The 23242-nt window shown below is 43.3% G+C and overlaps 1 protein-coding gene across 1 annotated transcript in view; it reads right to left on the minus strand.

The window, feature by feature from the left end:
- LOC137300015 (proto-oncogene Wnt-3) overlaps positions 1-23242 on the minus strand; it is a 63289-nt gene that overhangs the window by 10221 nt on the left and 29826 nt on the right. Inside the window, exon 3 of the mRNA XM_067969101.1 lies at positions 4989-5254. Within this exon, the coding sequence (XP_067825202.1) occupies positions 4989-5254 (266 nt within the window). The remainder of the gene's footprint in view (positions 1-4988; positions 5255-23242) is intronic.

The following is a 23242-nucleotide window of genomic DNA, read 5'->3' on the forward strand; positions in this document are numbered from 1 at the left end:
ATCCCTGTCGCCATGGTACACCTAGTTAGACCGGGCATACCTGTGCTGATCCTATGCCGGATCACAACTGAGTCTCCCCCCTCAGCCCTCCCCCTCCCCCCCCTTACATTGATGGCCTTGTAGGTGCAAGCGGAGGCTTTGACCTCACAACATAGCTTTTTGTTGGGTAAGGGTATCAAGGGTTATGGGTCAATGGTGGCTAAAGGGGTTGAGGTATAGATCAGTCAGGATCTAACTGAATTGCGGAACAGACTTGAGGGGTTAAATGGCCTATTCCTGTTTCTATGTTCTACAAGACCATACAAGAATTCCCCATTCAAAAATTGCTCTACATTTCCTTCCGTAATTAGACACATATGATCCTGTGATATGTTTCATTGTAAAGTGCCTTCAACATCATGGCAACCTTCGACCGACTATGTCACCAAAGAGCCGTAGCAAAATTGGGGCTAGTGGGTGGCGTGGCGCGGGCAAAGGGAAAACCCTCCAGTAGCTGGAATCACACCTGACACAAGGAAGATTATTGTGGTTGTCAGAGGCCAATCATTGCAACCCCAGGACTTCGCTGCAGGAGTTCCTCAGGAAAGCATCCTTAGCCCATTGTCCTTCAGCTAGTCTATCAATAACCTTCCCTCCATTATAAGGTCAGAGTGGGGCTGCTCACTGACAATTCCACAGTGCTCAGCTCTATTACAACTCCTCCAATAATGAAGCAGCCCGTGCCAACCTACAGCAAGATCTGGGCAACATCCAGACTTGGGCTGATAAGTGGCAGGTAACATTCCAGCCAGGCAATGACCATCTCGAACAAGAGAAAACCATCTCCTCCTAACCTTCAAGGATACTACCACTGCCGAGTTCCCCACCAGCAATATCTCGAGGGTTATCCCTGACCAGAAGCTGAACTGAACCAGCCATACAACACTGTGGCTGCAAGACCAGGGCAGAGGCGGGGTGCTCTGTGGCGAGTAGGTCACCCGCTGACCCCTCAAAGCTTCTCCACCATCTACAAGGCTCAAGTTATTAGTTTAATGAAATACTCACCACTTGCCTGGATGGGTGCAGCCGCAGCAACATTCAAGAAGCTCAACACCATTCGGGACAAAGCCGTTTGATTGTTTAGTACCCCTGCTTCTGGACTCAATACTCACCCCTTCCATCACCAGCCCACTATGGCTGCAGTATGTATAATCTACAGGTGGCACTGCAGCAACTCACCAAGGTTATTTCAACAGCACCTCTCTCCCCTGCAACCTCTACCACTGAGGACAAGAAGCATCACCTCCAAGTTCCCCTCCAAGTCATACACCATCCTGACTTAGACATATATCACCATTCCTTCATCACTGCTGATCAATATCCTGGAATTCCCTACCTAAAACCATTGTGGGAGCACTATCACCCAAAGGACTGCAGCAATTCAAGGAGAAGGCCCACCATCACCTTCTCAGAACAATAAAGGTGGTTTTGCCAATGTCGCCCACATTCTGAGAGCAAATAACACAAAATGTCCAATACCAGATATTAATGCTCACAACATGTCTCTCTCGGTTTGCTAATAATCCAGACCTCCTGCTTTAAAATGATTCCTTGGTCATGCTGTGATTTATTTGCTGCCCTTTGGAAATATATCGCCGTTCCTCCATCGTCGCTGGGTCAAAATCCTGGAACTCCCTTCCTAACAGCACTGTGGGAGAGCCTTCACCACATGGACTGTAGTGGTTCAAGAAGGCGGCTCACCACCACCTTCTCAAGGGCAATTAGGGATGGGCAATAAATGCTGGCTTTGCCAGCGACGCCCACATCCCATGAACGAATTTTTAAAAATTCAAGTGTACATTTTACATTCTATACAGTTTAATTCCCAAAGCTTGAGATTATGAAATCCATCAAAGTGATAAACTCATTTCACTTGTCACACCAGACTGCTTCCCTATATATACCACAGGCAGTGCAGCAAGGAAGTGGATGTGTGGAATGGCCATTTAAAGTAATTTGTACAATCTGATTTGTTGCCTGAGGTATCACTACCAATCTGTTGCTTTTTGTTTTCTCTCTCCTCTGTGGCAACTCACCACAGTGCAAAGTCGCCATACTAAAGATGACTTTATCCTTCAAAAATAAGATGTTCTTGAACATAAGAAAGCATGGAACAAGAAACCAGAAAAACTTGCACTTAAATTAGCTCCTCATCAGATCCTTAGGATGTCCCAAAGTGCTGAACTATTTTGGAAGTGTAGTCACAGTTATGTAACTGTTCTATATTGAAAAGTGCATCTAAAGATTGCCTTCAACATGTCAGTGGTGTTTTAAGTTCTGATTTCTGGTGGCTGAATGGACCTCATTACATGGATGCTTAGCTCAGATCTGGGGAAACTATGCCAGCCATTGCTGAAGAGGATAGCCTTCATCTCCAGAAGCCGCCGAGAGCCATTATCTGCCAAGTGCAGGAGTGCAGGCTCGTTTGATTGCTTTAAAATGAATACGTCATGGCAGTCGCCAGGAAAGTAGGTGTTCACTTGCATGATGTGATGCCACTCCTCACCTTTCCTATTGAATTAGGTGGCATCATTGATCAAGGGAGCAATAACGGAAATTTGGGTATAATCTATAACTCGTTGGACTTCAGGAATCCTGTCATTGTGTAAAATTCCAGTGCTCCAGCATGGTACCATAACTTTTCCATGAGGATATGGATGAAATTGTTAGCTCTAGCAAAAAAAAAATGCAAGTATGACTTGCTTTATGCATCTGTGCACAACATTAGTGATATCCCCTGTAACAGCCTGGAATGACCCTGTAGCATTAACGTTCAGGGTGCTTGTGACTTATACACTCAGTGCATTGCCTGTGGTGGAGATTGGGTTACTGCATGTAAAGCACACCCTTCTCAATCACTTCTGTTTGAGCAATTGGAGATTATCCTCAATGACTTTAGCAAGAAGTGCAAGATAGTTAGTAGTACAGGACGCATTGCTTACAATGCTCATGCTGGATGGGTGTTGTGGGTGTGGGGCTATCTGCTGGCGGCTGCTGTGTGCCTCCACGCTGCTTGACCAGCCTGTCCTCCTCTTCTTTCTCCAAAAAATGAACAACAGGGGAATTCCCAATGGGAAACCCATTGTGCCACCTGTGCAATTCGGGAGTAGGAGGGTAACTGGCGGCCTTACAACAACAGAAAATCACCAATTTTGCCTGAGAAATAAGCCTTATGTAAATCCTTACAACATACCTGCTGGGCTCTCTAAAGCCACTTCCACTATTCTTATCCTTGTTTTCAAATCCTTCCATGGCCTCGACCTCCCTATCTCTGTAACCTCCTCCAGCCCTACAACCCTCCGAGATCGCTGTGCTCCTCCAATTCTGGCCTTTTGTGCATCCACGATTTCAATCGCTCCACCATTGGCAGCCGTACCTTCAGCTGCCTAGGTCCTAAGCTCTGGAATTCCCTCCCTAAACCTCTCCACCTCTCTCTCCTCCTTTAAGACGCTCCTTAAAATCTACCTCTTTGACCAAGCTTTTGGTCACCTGTCCTAACATCTCCTTATGGGACTCGGTGTCAAATTTTGTTTGATAATCACTCCTGTGAAGCACCTTGGGACATTTTACTATGTTAAAGATGCTATATAAATGCAAATTGTTGTTGTTGTTGTTTCCTCTACTGCCCAGCCATCCCGAGACATCAGTTGTATACAGGTGTGAACATGACTGAATGCCACTGAAGCGATAGGGCCACAAAATACGATCACCAGGCCTTTTATGCCTTATTTGAATGTGCCCACCCATTTTAGGTTGAGTGTTTCTGCTATCTGTGGGAAATGGCAATGGGAAAGGGGGCAAAGGCGGCAGGGATCCGGCATAACAGATCCCTGCCCAAGTGCGGTATGATGCAGAAAATCCAGGCCATAGTGTCACTTTAAAAGCTCCATTCATCTGCAACATTCTCATATTTTTTGTGGGTCTGAAAATGAAGGTGTTTATACTGTAAAGTACAGCCAATGAACGGAGACCGCATGTCTCTACTTGTAATGTACAAGTTGCCAGTAGACCTAAACTCCCTCTCATCTTCGCTATTCAACCTTGGTGAGAAACAAGTTGCCCGCCATTCCATGTGACACTGTTTGATTTTCTAGCTTGTCTCTTTCTGGTAAATCACCATTGGAACTGGGTTCCAAACTCACAGCAAAAGGATTTAAATCACTCAAATTAAAAGAATGAAACTCCAATATAACTCCGTACAGTAATGACTACACTGAGATAGGTGCAGTGGCTGCAGGTTAATAGCCTTCACCCCTCTCTCATCTCATCAGTCAAGTGCATTAGCTATACTTACAACTTGGCTCAGTTGTCAGAACTAAAAGCAGGAAATGCTGGAAATACTCAGCAAGTCAGGCAGCATCTGTGGAAACAGAGTTAACATTTCAGGTCTATGACCTTTCGTCAGTTATCTTCTTCCAGTTCTGACAAAAGATCATAAACCTGAAACGTAGAATCATAGAAAGGCTGCAGCACAGAAGGAGGCCATTTGGCCCACTGAGTCCGAGCAATCCAACTCGTCCCACTCTCCCGCCCTTTCCCCATGACCATGGCAGTGCGGTACTGAGGGAGTGCTGCATTGTCAGATATGCTGCTCCTCAGGTGAGACACTAAACTGAAGCCCTGAAGTATTTTAAAGATCTCATGACATTATTCAAAGTGTCCCAGTGTACATTCCTCCCTCACCCAACTCCACAAAAATAAAATTAACCTCTTGTGTGCAAAATGGATGCTGCATTCCAAAGTAATCCATTGTATGTGAAAGACTTCGAGGAGCTTTATTAGTACAATTCTTCTTTGTCAAAATATTCTAATTAAATCTCCATCTAAAACAGTAAATAAAAAAAAATCATAGTCCTTCGAGTTAATCTCATTCTAATCCAACTCAATCTAGCGACTGTTCATTCCATAGCACTCCACACAACCCAATCCAAATCGCCCTCATTCCTTACCGTCCGACCAGCCTCATTGTTGTGCCGGTTCATAGCCGACCTGGCGTCGGGCCGGTTCTCCCTCGCGTCGGCGAACTCCCTGGACACCAGCACGCCAAACTCGGCGTCCTCGCTGCAGCCCCCCCATTTCCAGCCTTCGCCCGGTGGGCCTTTGTGGTGCGAGTCACAGCCGCAGATGGTGTTGGAGCCCTCGGCGCACGAACGTGTCACAGCGAACGCCACTCCAGCCGAGGCAATGGCATGGACAAAGGCAGACTCCCGGGTAGCTGGAAGGAAAGACAAAAAAAAAATTGGGGGGACAGGAGATCAGGATGTGCACAGATTTCAACACAGCCACAGAAAAGAAGTCAATGGGGCATGTTTTGTATTATGTGCTAACGACATGATTTATCTGTGAACCATTGTGAAGATGTCTGTTGGCAATGTTTGTGTTTTTGATACTTTGAAATTTAATTAGTATATATTACATTAAATAGCAGACACGGTAATGTGGGTTAAAGAGAGTCTTGTTATTAGAACCTCTTATGAAAATCTATTACTGAAATGATAATGCACTTAAGCAGTATTTTAATTTCCCTTCTGTTTCTGTTTAGTTTTATTTTGTTTTCGACAGCAAAGCTTGGAAACAGTGTTAGAAAACTAGCCTTGGATATGTCTGAACCCAACACTGTGGGGGAGTCAAATTAATCTACATCTTGCAAATGATTCTGGCTTAATTACTGTTGTGAATTCAGCAGCCATTGTTTATGGGAAAATATTTAAACTGAGCAGAAATAGAAAAAAAAATTTTAAGAAAAGTTTTTGATCATCATAATTTTACAATTGTGCCATTTTTTCCCCAGAATATTTTTCCTATTTTCTCTCCTGAAATACACTCGCTCATGCCAGGGTATAGGTTCACGGGCACTGGCCGTCTTCCAGGACCCCTTACTTCAATCTTCATATGTGAGCTATTTAACTGTGGGGGTTTCACAGTCATTTTAATTCTCCGTCTCACGCCCTCTCTGAACTCTCTGTCCTCAGCCTCCTACACTGTTGCAATGAAGCTCAACGTAAGCTCGAGGAAATCTTTCGTTTAGGCACTTTACAACCTTCCGGACTCAATATTGATTTCAATAACTTCGGATCATAACCACTGCACCCATTGTCTTGCATATTGTCGTATTACCACCCCCTTTTGCCTTGCACCATCATCTCTTTTGTCATTTAATCACTCCTGCCCTCCCCCCAATCGCAGGCATTTCCCTTTTATTCTTCCTTCCCCCCCCCCCCCTCCTTTTTCCCTGGCTCTGTACTTGCTTATAAACTGTTAAATCTCTAACTTCTTCCAGTTCTGACAAAAGGCCATCGAACTGAAATATTAACTCTGTTTCTCTCTCCACAGATGCTGCCTGACCTGCTGAGTGTTTCCAGCATTTTCTGTTTTTATTTCAGATTTCCAGCATCCGCAGTATTTTGCTTTTGTTACAGCCAAACCTGATCCTGTGCTCACCCTAATGTGCAAAGGCATACACAATTTCCAGCCAGGGTTACTGGATAATAATCAGGAGAGGGGATGACTTTTTCCCTTTCTAACTCAGAGACACTAAGGCCAATTTAGTGGTGAGTGTCCATTTTTGAAATTAATACATAATATACTGATGCTGAAACTCCCCAATTAAAAGGGACACTGTTTGGTAAGATCGCCCCATTAAAAAAAGGCACTTATGATGTCATTCCCTCTTTAACAAGGGGCACTGATGGTGACAATTTCCGATTAAACAGGGCATTTATGATGAGACTCTCTCTTCAAAGATGATGAGAGTCACTGTTTAAAATTATGAGGTTCCCATATTGAAAGGAGCATAGATGGTGAGATTTCTATTAAAAGAGGTACTGATGGTGAGATTTCCCCATTAAAAGAGGCACTGACATTGAGCCCCACCTCATTAAAAGGAGCACCAATGGTAAGAGTTACGCTTTCAATTGAATTTCAGAGGTTTGCTGATAATCTTGAGTTCTCCTTTCATGACATCAACAAATCCCATCCATTGAGTTGCTCACTGGGGACTCCCTTCAAAGCATCCATTATTATCTTGCCAGTTACATTGGAGCCATTTGGCAATGAGATCAAATTAGATGGAATCACATCCTATTTCTACATCAATTCATTAAATAACCAATTTTGCTATGTAATAACATGAAAATATTAAAGGATTTGTATAAAATTTCTCTGGACATTATTTTAATGGAAATGGTACCCCATTTATTTTAAGTTGGTTAACCTCCATTAAAAACAAGGCAAGGGAATTTCATAAGGATCTGCTAATGTTTTCATAGTGTGATTTTCTCCACAGATCTGTTACTTTTGGAAGAACTGGAAGCACAGCATTTGGATGAGCACTTGAAATGCCATAGCATACAAGGCTACGGACCAAATGCTGGAATATGGGATTAGAGTAGACAGGGCTGATGGCCGGCGCGGACACGATGGGCCGAAGGGCCTCTATCCGTGCTGTATAACTCTATGACTCTATGACTCTATGACACTGGTTGTTAAAGTTCAGCCCAGTCTGATGGGATGAAAATTTTCTCTGTTGGCTGGGTCCAATGTGAACTGTGCTTTAGCAGTCTCATGTAGTTGTACTACATTGGCTGTAAAGTGCTTTCGGACATCCTGAGGTTGTAAAAGATGCTATATAAATGCAAGACTTTCTTTCCTTCCTACCTTACCTTACCTCCCTTCCCACAGAACTTGGAGGTGCACAAGAGCAATCCCAGGATGAGTATCCCTCTCTGTTGTTTCTCCTCCCTTCCTATGGAGGAGTAAGTGTCGGCCCTCTGCTCGGCACTTCTCCCCAAGGAACAGCCGGCATTGTGACTTCATTGTGTACAGAATGGGTGGTCAAAAATTTGCATCCTACCTACTCAACAGTATGGACTTCCCCACACTACTCCCACAGCACTGCATGACTCATGACAGACAAGAACAAGATTGAACACACAGCTGTGATGCCGTTTACAGTTGAATAGCTTGCCAAAGCTCACGTGAAGAATGTCCCATGAGTGAGGTAGTGAGAGATGGCAGCACCTGTGGAACTGATACCCCAGCAAGAATCAGCACCTTCAAGAGAGATGGTGAGAATACAAAAGGGTGAAAGCCGGAAAAGAAACACAGCACAGGAGCAGTTCACCAGTCCACGTTCACTTGCTCGATACAAGTTTTCTTTTTCTTTAGAAACATTCTCCACCACCTTCTGGCCTCTTCCATCCTGTTCCCTCAACTAACATCACTAAAAAACAGATTATCTGGTCATTATCACGTTGCTGTTTGTGGGATCTTGCTGTGCACAAATCGGCTGCCGCGTTTCCTACATTACAACAGTGACTACACTTCAAAAAGTACTTAATTGGCTCAAGAAGTACTTAGTTAGCTGTAAAGTGCTTTGGGACGTTCTGAGGTCTTGAAAGGCGCTATTTAAATGCAAGTTATTTCTTTATAGTGGGATACAGTTCCTGGAGCTCCAGCCCCACTCTGCTACTTTGTCAAAGTGGCTTTTCTTCACCTGTGAGCTGTCATAGGGAGCATCACCAAATATGGCAAGTATCAAAGCATAGCTCAATCCCACTTTCCAGCAGGATGATGATCAGGAGTGGGAACCCTGGCTATTTTATTCCTCCCTAGCCCAGGGGCACTGAGGCCAATTGTTGTGTCATAGGAACATAAGAACATGAGTAGGCCATTCAGCCCATCAAGCCTGTACTGCCATTCAATCAGATCATGGCTGATCTGTATCTTAGCTCCATTTATCCACTTTGGTTCCGTAACCCTTAATACCCTTGCCTAACACAGGTCCCTGCACCACCTTGATTGAGACCAGCAACCCAGCTGGAGACTTATCCTGCAACCTTTATGGTCTGTCATACTCAGTTCCATAATGGAGACATGCATTGCCTGCTCTCTAATTATTCATGTTTCACTATCTAGCACCGATAATGCTGTCAAGCTAGCACATATCAATCATCCCTGGCAGTCTACCCTCTATTATTGTGTCAGTGTGTTGCAGTATGTATGACTGAATTTAGAAAGCTGCTCTATACAAAGAAAAGAAAGAAAGAACTTGCATTTATATAGTACCTTTTATGACCTGTGGACATCCCAAAGCACTTTTCAGCCAAGAAAGTACTTTTGAACTGTAATCACTGCTGTAATGTAGGAAACGCAGCAGCCAATTTGCACACAGCAAGCTCCCACAAACAGCAATGAAATAAATAACCAGATCATCTGTTTTAGGTGTTGGTTGAGGGATAAATGTTGGCCAGGATATCAGGAGAACTCCCCTGCTCTTCTTCGAATAGTGCCATGGGATCTTTTATGTCCATCTGAGAGGGCAGATGGGGCCTTGGTTTAATATCTCATCCAAAAGGCGACACCTCTGACATTGCAGCATTCCCTCAGTACTGCACTGAAGTGTCAGCCTGGGTTATGTGCTCAAATCTATACAAATGTTATGGTTCATGGAAATCCCCACACAGTGATATTTGCTGGCAAGCCCACTACATGTATATCAGTGCTCAGTTCCATAGGGGCACTTTTGCTCAGTAGAATTGAATCCTACAAGATGCTACAGTGAAACCTAAACTAGATTTCATCCTCTGAACTGACTTAAACCTATAGCCTCAAGGGAGTGGCAGGCTTGAACCTAAATGGTTTCCCTGATCCTAAGTAAAAATGACAATGAAAACTGTTGGATTGTCATAAAGACTCAATGGGTTCACTAATGTCCTTCATGGAAAGGAACCTGTCACCCCTACCCAGTCTGCCTCAAACATGACTATGTGGTTGACTCTTAATGCCCTCTGGGCAACTAAGGATGGGCAATAAATGTGGTCTTGCCAGCACCACCCACATCCAGAAAACAAATGACAAAATGGTGAAAGATATAAACAATGAGTATATTTGTTTTTAACCCTGTGTCCTAAATGTCAGAAAGGGAAGGTGAGTCAGAGATAGGGTGTGGGAATGTCCTGTGACAGTAAGATAGAGGGATGTGAGGATAATATTCAAGATATGAGAATCTCCAGATGCCAGGAGCAGAATGAGGTCACGTTAGGACAAAACAAAGGAACTGTAAATGAGTGAGCTACAGAAAGACAGAGGTTTAACAGCAATGCATAAGGACCGATGAGACACAATCATTCTACGATATGATAGAAGAATGGAAATATCCTGGGACTATATGAGAGAGTGAGTGTTTGAGAGTGATGCTGGAGGAGTGGGAATGTCAGGTCTACATGAGAGAGTGTGAGACAGTGATGATAGATGTGTGAGAATGTGCTAGGTCAAGTATGAGAGAGTGAGTGTGAGAGAGTGATGCTGGAGGTATGGGAATGTCCTGGGACAGTATGAGAGAGTGAGTGTGAGAGAGTGATGCTGGAGGTATGGGAATGTCCTGGGACAGTATGAGAGAGAGTGTGAGAGAGTGATGCTGGAGGTATGGGAATGTCCTGGGACAGTATGAGAGAGAGTGTGAGAGAGTGATGCTGGAGGTATGGGAATGTCCTGGGACAGTATGAGAGAGAGTGTGAGAGAGTGATGCTGGAGGTATGGGAATGTCCTGGGACGGTATGAGAGAGTGAGTGTGAGAGAATGATGCTGGAGGTACAGGAATGTCCTGGGACAGTATGAGAGAGAGTGTGAGAGAGTGATGCTGGAGGTACAGGAATGTCCTGGGACAGTATGAGAGAGTGAGTGTGAGAGAGTGATGCTGGAGGTATGGGAATGTCCTGCACAGTATGAGAGAGAGTGTGAGAGAGTGATGCTGGAGGTATGGGAATGTCCTGGGACAGTATGAGAGAGAGTGTGAGAGAGTGATGCTGGAGGTATGGGAATGTCCTGGAACAGTATGAGAGAGTGAGTGTGAGAGAGTGATGCTGGAGGTATGGGAATGTCCTGGGACAGTATGAGAGAGTGAGTGTGAGAGAATGATGCTGGAGGTACAGGAATGTCCTGGGACAGTATGAGAGAGTGAGTGTGAGAGAGTGATGCTGGAGGTATGGGAATGTCCTGGCACAGTATGAGAGAGTGAGTGTGAGAGAGTGATGCTGGAGGTATGGCAATGTCCTGGGACAGTATGAGAGAGTGAGTGTGAGATAGTGATGCTGGAGGTATGGGAATGTCCTGGGATAGTATGAGAGAGTGAGTGTGAGAGAGTGATGCTGGAGGTGTGGGAATATCCTGGGACAGTATGAGAGAGTGAGTGTGAGAGAGTGATGCTGGAGGTGTGGGAATGTCCTGGGACAGTATGAGAGAGAGTGTGAGAGAGTGATGCTGGAGGTGTGGGAATATCCTGGGACAGTATGAGAGAGTGAGTGTGAGAGAGTGATGCTGGAGGTGTGGGAATGTCCTGGGACAGTATGAGAGAGTGAGTGTGAGAGAGTGATGCTGGAGGTGTGGGAATGTCCTGGGACAGTATGAGAGAGTGAGTGTGAGAGAGTGATGCTGGAGGTGTGGGAATGTCCTGGGACAGTATGAGAGAGTGAGTGTGAGAGAGTGATGCTGGAGGTGTGGGAATATCCTGGGACAGTATGAGAGAGTGAGTGTGAGAGAGTGATGCTGGAGGTGTGGGAATGTCCTGGGACAGTATGAGAGAGTGAGTGTGAGAGAGTGATGCTGGAGGTGTGGGAATATCCTGGGACAGTATGAGAGAGTGAGTGTGAGAGAGTGATGCTGGAGGTGTGGGAATGTCCTGGGACAGTATGAGAGAGTGAGTGTGAGAGAGTGATGCTGGAGGTGTGGGAATGTCCTGGGACAGTATGAGAGAGTGAGTGTGAGAGAGTGATGCTGGAGGTGTGGGAATGTCCTGGGACAGTATGAGAGAGTGAGTGTGAGAGAGTGATGCTGGAGGTGTGGGAATGTCCTGTGACAGCTCAGGACAGAGCCTGACTCTCTTGCCTAGAAAATGAGCTCCATTACCTGCTGAGTGTCTGAATCTGCCTTTGTTAGCTCCGTGTCACACTGTATTATTAATACAATGGAGAGAGTTACTTCAGGCAACGTTACCCACTGCAGAGTTCTGGCATTCCCTGACAAATCGTAGCAACAGCCAACTATTCTTAATTCTAGTGTGTCCCCAATCGGGTGGGATAGACTAGGAAATCCCTATTGAAACACTTTCATCAAAATGACTAAAGGGCGTGTGAATGGCGCAGCTATGGCCGTAATCACTAGTTCGCGCTGATATAGTTTGCCCTCTCTCGCAGTGGGGTAGAAGCTTAACTCTTTTCTCAGTATAAGCTTATTTTGCTCTTTTTAATCCCTTTAGCTCACGATGCATCAAAATTGATCCTGAGCATTTCTGCCCAGAAGCAAATAATGATTTTTTTTTTATTTAAAGGAGATATGCTTTAAAAATGTAATTTAAATGGCAGTAATGAGGCAGAACCAGGCCGTAACATCTTGTCGGGTCTGGTGACCTGGTGCTGGGAGGTTGGGTTGAGGGGCGGCGCGGATCAGGGTGAAGGTGTCTCCGGCCGCGACACGCACACACTCCCCGCTAATGTCAGCACTCTCTCCACCCCCCACCCCCCCCGACCTGATTGACGAGCGAGAAATTTCAGAAGAAGCAAAAAAAAACTACTGCATCTCTGAACAGAAAAGGAGAGGAGACAGAACCACGGGGCGCAAACAAAAAAATGAGAGGAGCTGCTAGAGATAAATTTAAAAAGGGAACAGACGCTTTAAACTGATTTACTAAGAGAATACAAACAGTCTGATTCTGACACACCAGTGCTGGTAACGCAAACTATGATTTTATACACAATGAATCCTCGATTCATTTCTTAAAATTGATTCATTAATTTCTTAAAATTGATTCATTTATCCATTCATTTCTCAAAATTGATCAATTAATTTTCATTTCTTAAAACTGATTGATTCATTTCATAAAATTGATCAATTCATTCATTCATTTCTTAAAATTGATTCATTAATTTCTTAAAATTGATTGATTCATTCCTTAAAGGTTTGCAAGTTTCAGTGAGAAAACGAATCAAATTTTAGACTCCCCCCCACACACCCCCCCAAAATCTCAGGAAAACCCCCATCCATTGTATTCCAAATGCAATCAGTCACCATAAACCAATCATCAACTGACCCGGTTCTGGGACGTGGTCCCCAAACTACTAAAGCCCCAGGTCCCCGTGAATGTAATGATAACTCGGGAATCAGTCAGCAGTGACCCGGAATATACTTAGATATGGATCACTGGTAATAACACTCCCATTATTAATTGCTGAAAGAACAGCCCAATATAACAGTGACAAGTAATTACTGCCAACCCACCAATTGTCTGTCCCTGTTAGGGTCTTGTTAACCCCGTCCTAAACGGAAGTATTTTTTTGCGAAATTAAGTGTGACTGAGAAATACACGGGACTCTCTCTGTATCTGGTGTGTTACAGTCAAATTACACACTCTGGGGAAATCTTAGCCTGAAATATTACCAGTTAAAAAATGAGACTGGAGAAAAATAAGCTATTTTGGGATCTGGTGCAAAAAAAATGTTTCTATTAACAGATCCTCAATTTATTCCGGACTAACTGCAAGTGATGGGGATAGATGGAGCTGAGGGGGGAGTGGATGGGTCAGGGGCAGTGCTGAGATCCACGATGATACTGAACATAGTGGGGATTCAGTACTACTGATCTCTGCTCAATCTCCAGCCTGCTGCCGGAAAAGCGTCCATTGCATTTTATATTTTGGAAACACATGTGTTACAATTACATCTCGCTCTCTTCTCCAGAATAAAATGCACTGGCCATTACAGAGGTAACTGTCTCCGCGTTGACTGCCTAACGCTTGATGATACACTTGTGAGGTATTAAACTCAACTGTACGGTGGTGCTTTCTGATATACCTGATAATAAACTGTTTAGAAATGTATGGAGCTACTTCTGCTCTACCTCACCTCACTATCTACCTCACCCTGGCTCGGACTGGGCTCTGCACCCGAGGAGCTAGCTCCTCCGACAAGGCTGCCCATTGCCTAGATACAGAATCTTCACACGAGATTGCTGCTCGTATACCAAGTGAAATTCTATCTTTATGAATGGGCTGAGTGCCAGGGAATTTCAGACTGGAGGCGTCACGCAAGTCTCAACACTTTTAGAATATTCTCTTGTGAAGCAAAAAAAAAGTTGCTCCCGATTGGTCAGAGCCAACATAACAACGTACAAAATCATTTAAAAAACACATTCAAAAGTCTATAAATATCCCAGTGTACAAACTATATACAACAAGCAGTCTGACAGAGTCAATGAAAGGGTTTTATTGAATCAATAAAAGATTCTAAACAACAACTATAGTTAAGTCATTTATGATATTTTGTTAACTCTGCAAAAAAATACAGCAAGTTCTACATTAAGAGTTGCTTTTATATCGCGCTTATCATAACTCAGACCCATCCGAAAGGGCATCAGTCACAAATGAGGTAGTTCGAGGTGCAGTCAGTGTTTTGTAGGTGATTTTTGCAGCCGTTTAATGTCACCGTCCGCTGCCACATTCTAAGCTTCAAGAACGTTCGAAATCAGAGCTCTCATCAAGAAGATGCAATTTCATCAAATTAGGAGGTTCAACAATAAATTACGTAGAGAATAGAACAGGTCAGCGTGGCGTGTGTAATGATTGTTGATATAAAAGTGTGCAGTTCAATTCGGCACTGAGTGTTAGTCAGAACCCTATTTTCACAACATGCTTGACATATCTTCGGGGAGTCAGTTTCAACCTGAAATTAGTCTCACACTGGGGTCAGTTTCTCACTGGGGTCAATCTCACACTGGGGTCAATCTCACACTGGGGCTAGTCTCACACTGGGGTCATCTCACACTGGGGCTAGTCTCACACTGGGGTCATCTCACACTGGGGTCATCTCACACTGGGGCTAGTCTCACACTGGGGTCAGTCTCACACTGGGGTCAGTCTCACACTGGGGTCATCTCACACTGGGGTCAGTCTCACACTGGGGCTAGTCTCACACTGGGGTCAATCTCACACTGGGGTCAATCTTTAGCTTCAAATGACAATCAGTGCAAAGCCAACTTTCCAGGTGCTGTACTGAACCAGCATGGAACTTCTTACTTTCATTTTAAACTGTGTAATGTTAACCAACAAATGGACATCCTGCTGCCTCATCAATATTAAAAATTGAATTGGCATTTGGCATTGGTGAGTTTAGAGCTTCACTTTGTCAGACCAACGAGTGATGTGGTGCCAGCAGTATAATAAACTTAGCTGGCTCCAGATCACTGTAAACAGTTACTGGGATCAATCAGTACTCAGCAAACAAGAACAACTAACATTTATATAGCACCTTTAACGTAGTAAAACACCCCAAGGCACTTCACAGAACCGTAATCAGACAAAAAAATTGACATCGAGCCAAAGAAGGAGATATTAGGACAGCTGACCAAATGCTTGGTCAAAGAGATAGGTTTTAAGGAGTGTCGTAAAGGAGGAGAGAGGTGGAGAGGTTTAGGGATGAAATTCCATAGGTTAGGGCCTTCAGCTGAAGGCACGGCCGCCAATGGTGGGGCAAAGGAAGTTAGCCAGAAGAGGCCAGAATTAGAGGAACACAGAGTTCTTGGATGGTTGTAGGGCTGGAGAAGGCTACAGAGATGGGGAGGAGCGAGACCAACAGTACCAATGATGAAGTCTTGTGTATGTCATAAACATCAACAATGTTAAATGAAGAGCACCATTCATTGTATCATTATTCCGAGGAAATCTCACACTGTGTCTTTTTACGTCCCTCACTGCTCTTACTCCTTCTGCCCTGGAAGGAGCCAGCCATTTTGATTATTGTTTTATGGATGTTAGTTAGCACTCCTCCACTACCGTGCTAATTCTTGTTGTGTGAACCTGTTAGCAGGCCATTTTGCCTGACAGCCATCACAACAGAACCAGATCCAACTAGTTCACTAATTCCCTTCAGGAAAGACAGCCTACCTGGTCTGACCTACATGTGACTCCAGTCCCAGACTGCATGGTTGACCTTTAACTCCATTTGCAATGGCCTAGCAAGCCACTCAGTTGTAAAAAAAAATTGCATTGAAGCAAGGAGAAGGCCCACTACCACCTTCTCAGAGCAATCAAGATGGGCAATAAATGTGGCCTTGCCAGCATCATCTACATCCTGAGAGCAAATGAAAAACATCATACACAGACCTTGTAAAAACCAGCATAGTAAGTGAACCAGTGTCATATCTTGTACAAACCTGAAGATTAAGGGACCAGTTGGGGGTGGGGGCAGTGGGTTAATGATTGACCTTTCACATCTAGGATCTAGCCTTGAGTCCAGGCCAAGCTAATAAGGTGAAAACCACCACTGCGTTTGGCTAGTCTTATACCAATTAGCAATGGGCATGAGCCCACAGCACAACAAGTGGCAATGCCCTTCAGGATGGCTGCTATGGGGCACAGAAAAGTAGGGTGCTCTTCCGAGTTTGGGATTGAGGCATGATGTTGGGCACATAGCTGAGAAGAGAGGGAGCTTTATTCTACATGCTATACCTGACCAGGGCGTCAAAAATGCAAAGTGTTCTATTCTCCAGTACTACCATTCTTCATCTCAGTAAGCAACAAGCGTCATTAAAAAAACACTGCACAGTACATCATACACAGCCATACATTAAGTTATAAAGCTCGTAGGACCTGGAGGACACATTAAGAAAGAAAGACGTGCATTTATGTAGTGCCTTTCATGACCTCAAAAGGTGTCCCAAAGCACTTTACAGCCAATGAAGTACTTTTTGAAGTGTAGTCACACATGACATGGGACGGTAGTTATTTTTAGTATCAATCTCAGAGATTCACCAGGCATGTTTCAGAAAAGTGTTAACCTCAATCTCAACCAGTCAGTGTTTTGCTTTGTACACCAACATCTTATTCTGAACAGGAATTTTTTTTTGTTTGCCTCAACCCCTGTTGCTAGCCCTGCCATACTTGGAGCTCCACTCTCCACGGTACAGTTTTAGTGCTGGTTAAAGCTTTGGCTGCTTCTCTAAGGGATAAGTTGCTGAGGTTCTGGACTGTAGTTAGTGTATCAGGTCTCCGGTATGGAGATCCTTAATGATCCCGGGTAGTGTATGTTTATGGAACTTGTTTCAAGGCTGATCAAATGTTAGCACTAAAATGTCTTTTTTTCAACTTTCTCCTACTTCCTCCCTCTCTCTTCCTCTCTAAATCAAGCTGGGGTATGGTTCCATGGGCACTGGCAGCTCTCAGGTATCTCAAGCAAGTGCTCATTCTTCATGTATGAACACAAACAGGCTATTTAACTTAAAAGGGCATCACCCCAACCATGATCCTATGCTTCAGTGCAGTATAGAGGGAGTGCTTCACTTTCAGAGGTGCCGAGTATCAGATGAGACGTTAAACTGAGGTCCTCGTCTGCCCTCTCAGGTGGACATAAAAAATTTTGAAGAAGAGCTGGGGAATTCTCTCAGTGGCCTGGCTAATATTTATCCCTCAACTAATATCACTACAAACAGATTATCTGGTCATTATCATATTGCTGTTCGTGGGACTTTGCTGTGCGCAAAATGGCTGCCACATTTCCCGACATTATAACAGTGATTACACTTCAACAAGTACTTCATTGGCTGTAAAATGCTTCGGGACATCCTGAGGTTGTAAAAGGTGCTATATAAATAATACCTTTGCTTTCCTTTCCTTTATCCGACAAGTATACTTTCTAGTACAAATAACTGTATAGCGATTCCCCCCCCCACCCCACCTCTCCCTAACCCAAGGTTTTGAGGCCAGTTGTATCAACCTAACTGTCACCTTAGCTGAGATCAGCTAACTCAGCACAGACTGGGGATTGAATGTGGAACTTTCTGCACTGTAAGACTCAGCACCATATCATGCAGTTCTTACCCGTTAAGAAGTTAATACAAAACCTGCTGTTTGTAGGTTGTAGGTGTTCCTCATTCTCACGGAGAACTGAAAGCCCACCATCTGCACCTGCTTCAGGTCATTGTATGGGGCACTCAAATTGGGGGCAAATGACATATTTGCTTTGATATGGATAAGATCTGTACCTCAGCAGTTCACTTCTTCAAAGCATCAATCTCAAGTTTGCTGATCATGCATTCAGGCCTCATGTCAATACACAATCAACATGGACATCGGTGAAGCTCAGCATTCAGTCCCCACATCAAGAACTACTCAATGGCTCACCACAGAAGTTGCGCAGTTGAAAATTTCATAATTAAAGCACATTAATATTAGAATATATTCACGTAATTTAGAATAGAATCATAGAAGTTTACAACATGGAAACAGGCCCTTCGGCCCAACATGTCCATGTCGCCCAGTTTATACCACTAAGCTAGTCCCAATTGCCTGCACTTGGCCCATATACCTCTATACCCATCTTACCCATGTAACTGTCCAAATGCTTTTTAAAAGACAAAATTGTACCCGCCTCTACTACTGCCTCTGGCAGCTCGTTCCAGACACTCACCACCCTTTGAGTGAAAAAATTGCCCCTCTGGACCCTTTTGTATCTCTCCCCTCTCACCTTAAATCTATGCCCCCTCGTTATAGACTCCTCTACCTTTGGGAAAAGATTTTGACTATCTACCTTATCTATGCCCCTCATTATTTTATAGACTTCTATAAGATCACTCCTTAACCTCCTACTCTCCAGGGAAAAAAGTCTCAGTCTATCCAACCTCTACCTATAAGTCAAACCATCAAGTCCTGGTAGCATCCTAGTAAATCTTTTCTGCACTCTTTCTAGTTTAATAATATCCTTTCTATAATAGGGTGACCAGAACTGTACACAGTATTCCAAGTGTGGCCTTACTAATGTCTTGTACAACTTCAACAAGACATCCCAACTCCTGTATTCAATGTTCTGACCAATGAAACCAAGCATGCTGAATGCCTTCTTCACCACCCTATCCACCTGTGACTCCACTTTCAAGGAGCTATGAACCTGTACTCCTAGATCTCTTTGTTCTATAACTCTCCCCAACGCCCTACCATTAACGGAGTAGGTCCTGGCCCGATTCGATCTACCAAAATGCATCACCTCACATTTATCTAAATTAAACTCCATCTGCCATTCATCAGCCAACTGGCCCAATTTAATTCTGCCCCGTTTCTCTTTTCTTCACTCACCATCTATTTTTTACATTTTTTCATGCTTATCCAAATAAGGGATGTTGGCAAAGGGAAGTTGAACACTTTCTTATTTCAAGCACCCAGCATCAAGGACTCCCATACAATATACTGTTCAGATGGAGAGTAAATATCCCTTTACTTTACCTCAAAAATATCAACCACTATCTGAGATAAACACTGCAATCTGCACCACAGTTTCCCTGACAAATGATCCTATTGGCCCATTTGAGTGAGAGCGCTGATTTAATACCCCAATAAGGGACATATTCGCCATCCCCACAGAAACTGGGTTATGACTGTCCAAACTCATTCATGTATGAACCCCCTCAACCAGCAGGCAGAGGAGATTTTAACCCATCAGCCTAGGCTGCATTCAAATTCAGATTCCAGAAATAAAAAGCTTCCACTGCATCAAACTTCAACAACAACTTGCATTTATATAGCGCCTTTAACATAGTAAAATGTCCCAAGGCGTTTCACAGGAGCGTAATCAAAAATTGACACTGAGCCAAAGACATTAGGACAGGTGACTAAAAGCTTGGTCAAAGAGATAGGTTTTAAAGAGTGTCTTAAGGGAGGAGAGAGAAGTGAAGAGGTGGAGAGCCTTCATGCTTTATATTGTAATTCCTATCTATTTTATTGAGTTGTCGAGGAAAGTGTTCAATAAACAAAAGACAAAAAGGAAAAGATCAGATGCTGCAGTTCTATTGGTTCAATAACAGACTGGAGGAAGTCACTAATTAAGGTGCCATCCTACACTAAGTACTCCCTAATCTGTGACTACATAAATGAAGTGCAGCACAGAACTCTCTTAGTGATTAGAAGCTGTGTGCAAGTAAGTGATGGTGAAACTGCTTTACAGCCAGTCCAGTGAGCAGATGGGGGCTTCAGACTATGGTGTGCTGCTGACAGCCATGTTTTTATCTTTAACCACTGTTTCCCCCCCCCCACTGCTGCTAACTCTCCCCATTCGATGGAAACAGGACAGTTTTAACTAGAAGAGGATGAGAATTCAAATGCACAGAGCCATTTTATTAATGGTTCCCTACCATGAAAGCTCTGTTAAATCAACTGCTAGAGCTTGTTGGAAATTGAATTACTGCTGCAGGTACCTAAAATATCATGGGTGTATAGTGTGTAGGTTCTCATCCTTGTCCAGGAAATAGATATCAAATTATAATTGGTAGATTTCATATTTTATACATATATGTACACACACTTACATATATACGTATTTTATATATATATATAGACACATGTACGAGAGAGGGAAGGAAGCTATGTTTTACACAGCTACCAATTATGGCAACCTTCCTATGCTTGTGATATTTGGTGACTATTCAGTGAGTTACAAGCAATATCAATCCTATTTCAGCGGAGACAGGTAGAAGGTGTAGCACACCTTCATATAGCATGCTGGCTGCACACTCAGTACAACAGGGTGTCCCACTGAACTGGCTGAAATGTAGACTGGGACTGACAAATGATCATTCACCAGCTCACTGAAGCACGAGTCTTTTCTAGGAATTTGAATTGGAAATTAATAAACTTAATACAACACTGAACCCTGGGTCTTGAACTTATAGTGATCTGCGGCCTGCTGCTGATGTGAAACATCCTGAACCATTTTACCTACATTTTCCCTGCAAGTTGTAACCCTACAAATGGTTATATCAGAACTGGGGACCATTTTCTGTTTTACACTAGACAAACAAGAATGTTTACTTAAATTTTTCTGCCCCATTTGAACTCTGATGGCTGCACCTTGCCCTATACAGTATCTTATACAATCCGAGAACTTACTCAATATGAACCTGGGACAGTATCTATTACCAGGCTATGTGGTATTCCAAAGTATCCCTTCAAATTGTCATACAGACCATCACTGCACATTGTATCTTGTATAAAATAATTCTATACAAAACCTACACTGTCTTGTTTAAAATAAGTATTCAATTATTTTGGGTGAATTCTGTACTTGAAAGTAGAAGATGTCAGTGCTGGGAAATGGATCATTTTTACACCCAAGAGTAGGTATTCTGAGTTCTTGCTCTTGCCCAAGGTACCTGACCCACCATGAGCTTAGAACATAAAATCCTAGAGATTGCATCCTTAATTTTCCCATTGTAGCTTCTTGCAGCTGGTGAGAAGTTAGAAAATCTGCCTCCAGACTCAGCACTGAGCACTCGCTGAAGCCTTCTGCACTGTCCCAAGATTGTACCTTAACCTTAACCTCAAGCAAACAATCCCTACCGCATCTGTGTGACATTTCAATTTCTCATCCAAGGCATCCTTCTAATTGCTTTGCGAGAGATTGCCAACTTAGTGCCATTTAGTGCAGAGTTCTTCTGTGTGGATCCTGGCCACTATACTCTGGTCCCAAACTGAACAAAGAAATTTCACAACCATCAGAGAGTGGAGACTCTCATTACTTCAGTTATATCTGGATATAAATTCAATTCCATGGGTGAAACCACAGTGTCTAACTCACTGCACCACACAGTCAATTACATAATGTTCAATAGTCTGGAGCTTTCAGGACCACAGGTTTCCTTCTTCAGGGAAGAAAGGCTTAAGTGGTGCCAGGAACTTGTTTGAAGAGCTGAGTACAGGACCCAACCAAGATTGGAAAGAGTAGAAGAGAAGATGGGGAGAAAAGCCAAGAACTAGAGTTTAGGTGACACCAAGCAGGGTTACCGAGGAACTGAAAGGATAGAGGAAGAGAAATGGGAAGAGAAGATAAAGTTCAAGAAAGTGACTATGGGAAAGACAGGAAGAAAGGCCTAGTGTGGCTATGAATACTCACAACTACATGTCTTTGCATGGTATGTTTAATAACCAGCATCACTTGCCATATCTCCAATAATATTATGGTAATACTAGTTTAAAAATCAGAATGAGGGCATACAGGGCTTATTTTTCGAATGTGTGCTCCTGACACGGAGCCTCGCCCACTGGAAACACCTACTGGGACATCACAGGCATGCTCCCTATGATTTTCCATCCGTTCACTGTAATGGATGAAAAATTGTAGAGCATACACGTGAGACTGCCTGATAGGCACTTCTGCTGGGTGAGGTTTCATGTTAGGAACACTCATTCGGAAAGATTGTCCCTGTCCAATGCAGCATTGTACAACCAATGTGAGCTGTACAAACCCACAGTGCAATGCACAAATCACTGCTGTATTAATAAACCAAAACAGAGTGTTACACAAACCAAAATGGTATTGTATAAATTGATATGGTATTCCAAGAACCAATAAGTTAGAAAACAAACCAACAGGATATCACATGGTCTTAGCACTATGATATGGGAGTTATGAAGGTGTGTATGAAATTTCTACCTCCACAGTTTTAACAGAGGTGTTAGCCTGTTTAAAATAAATGGGTTAACATTTCTGTTAAAATAACAGAGGAAGGAGCTTCATCTAAATGCTTTAAGCATTAATATTCTAGATTCCATGACATATGTCAAAGCCAACATGTATATACAACCAACATAGTATAGTAATAGAGAGAATTACAACTGTATATGAATCTAAGTTTTAGACACTGCTATAATATAGTTTTACACAAAGAAAGATCACAATATTCTAAAAACCGGTAATCTATGTATCAAATCTACACAGCAATGGTTAGCAGACACTATCCCTAAATGTTTTTGAAGAAAGCCCTGACTCACCAATATTTCTATACGATGGGTCAAAATTAAATGTCACCACTGGTTTAAGCTAGTGGTAAACATTGTACAGCACTCACCACCTATACCCTGTAACAGCTTAGCCTAGCAATGGAGAATCTTCTATTTGTCCAGTCAGAGAGTTAGGGTATATCTCAGTCTGTGTGAAAAGCTAAAGACAATTACTTTGCTTAAGTTCCATTGGTTTTAATGACACTTTAATAAAATAATTTTTCTGTAATTTTTATTTCTGATTATATGACTGGATAGGCAAATCTATATTATTCATCAAAACGAGCAGGGTTAGCCCACCTTGATGAAGCTGTTACAGGCTGTGTATTTTACTTGGTACTGAACTCACACATGGTTCTGTCCTCCCTCATTTTCTTCCCTCTGGCCCTGAAG

Source organism: Heptranchias perlo, chromosome 30 (genome assembly GCF_035084215.1).
Source record: "Heptranchias perlo isolate sHepPer1 chromosome 30, sHepPer1.hap1, whole genome shotgun sequence".
Taxonomy (NCBI): domain Eukaryota; kingdom Metazoa; phylum Chordata; class Chondrichthyes; order Hexanchiformes; family Hexanchidae; genus Heptranchias; species Heptranchias perlo.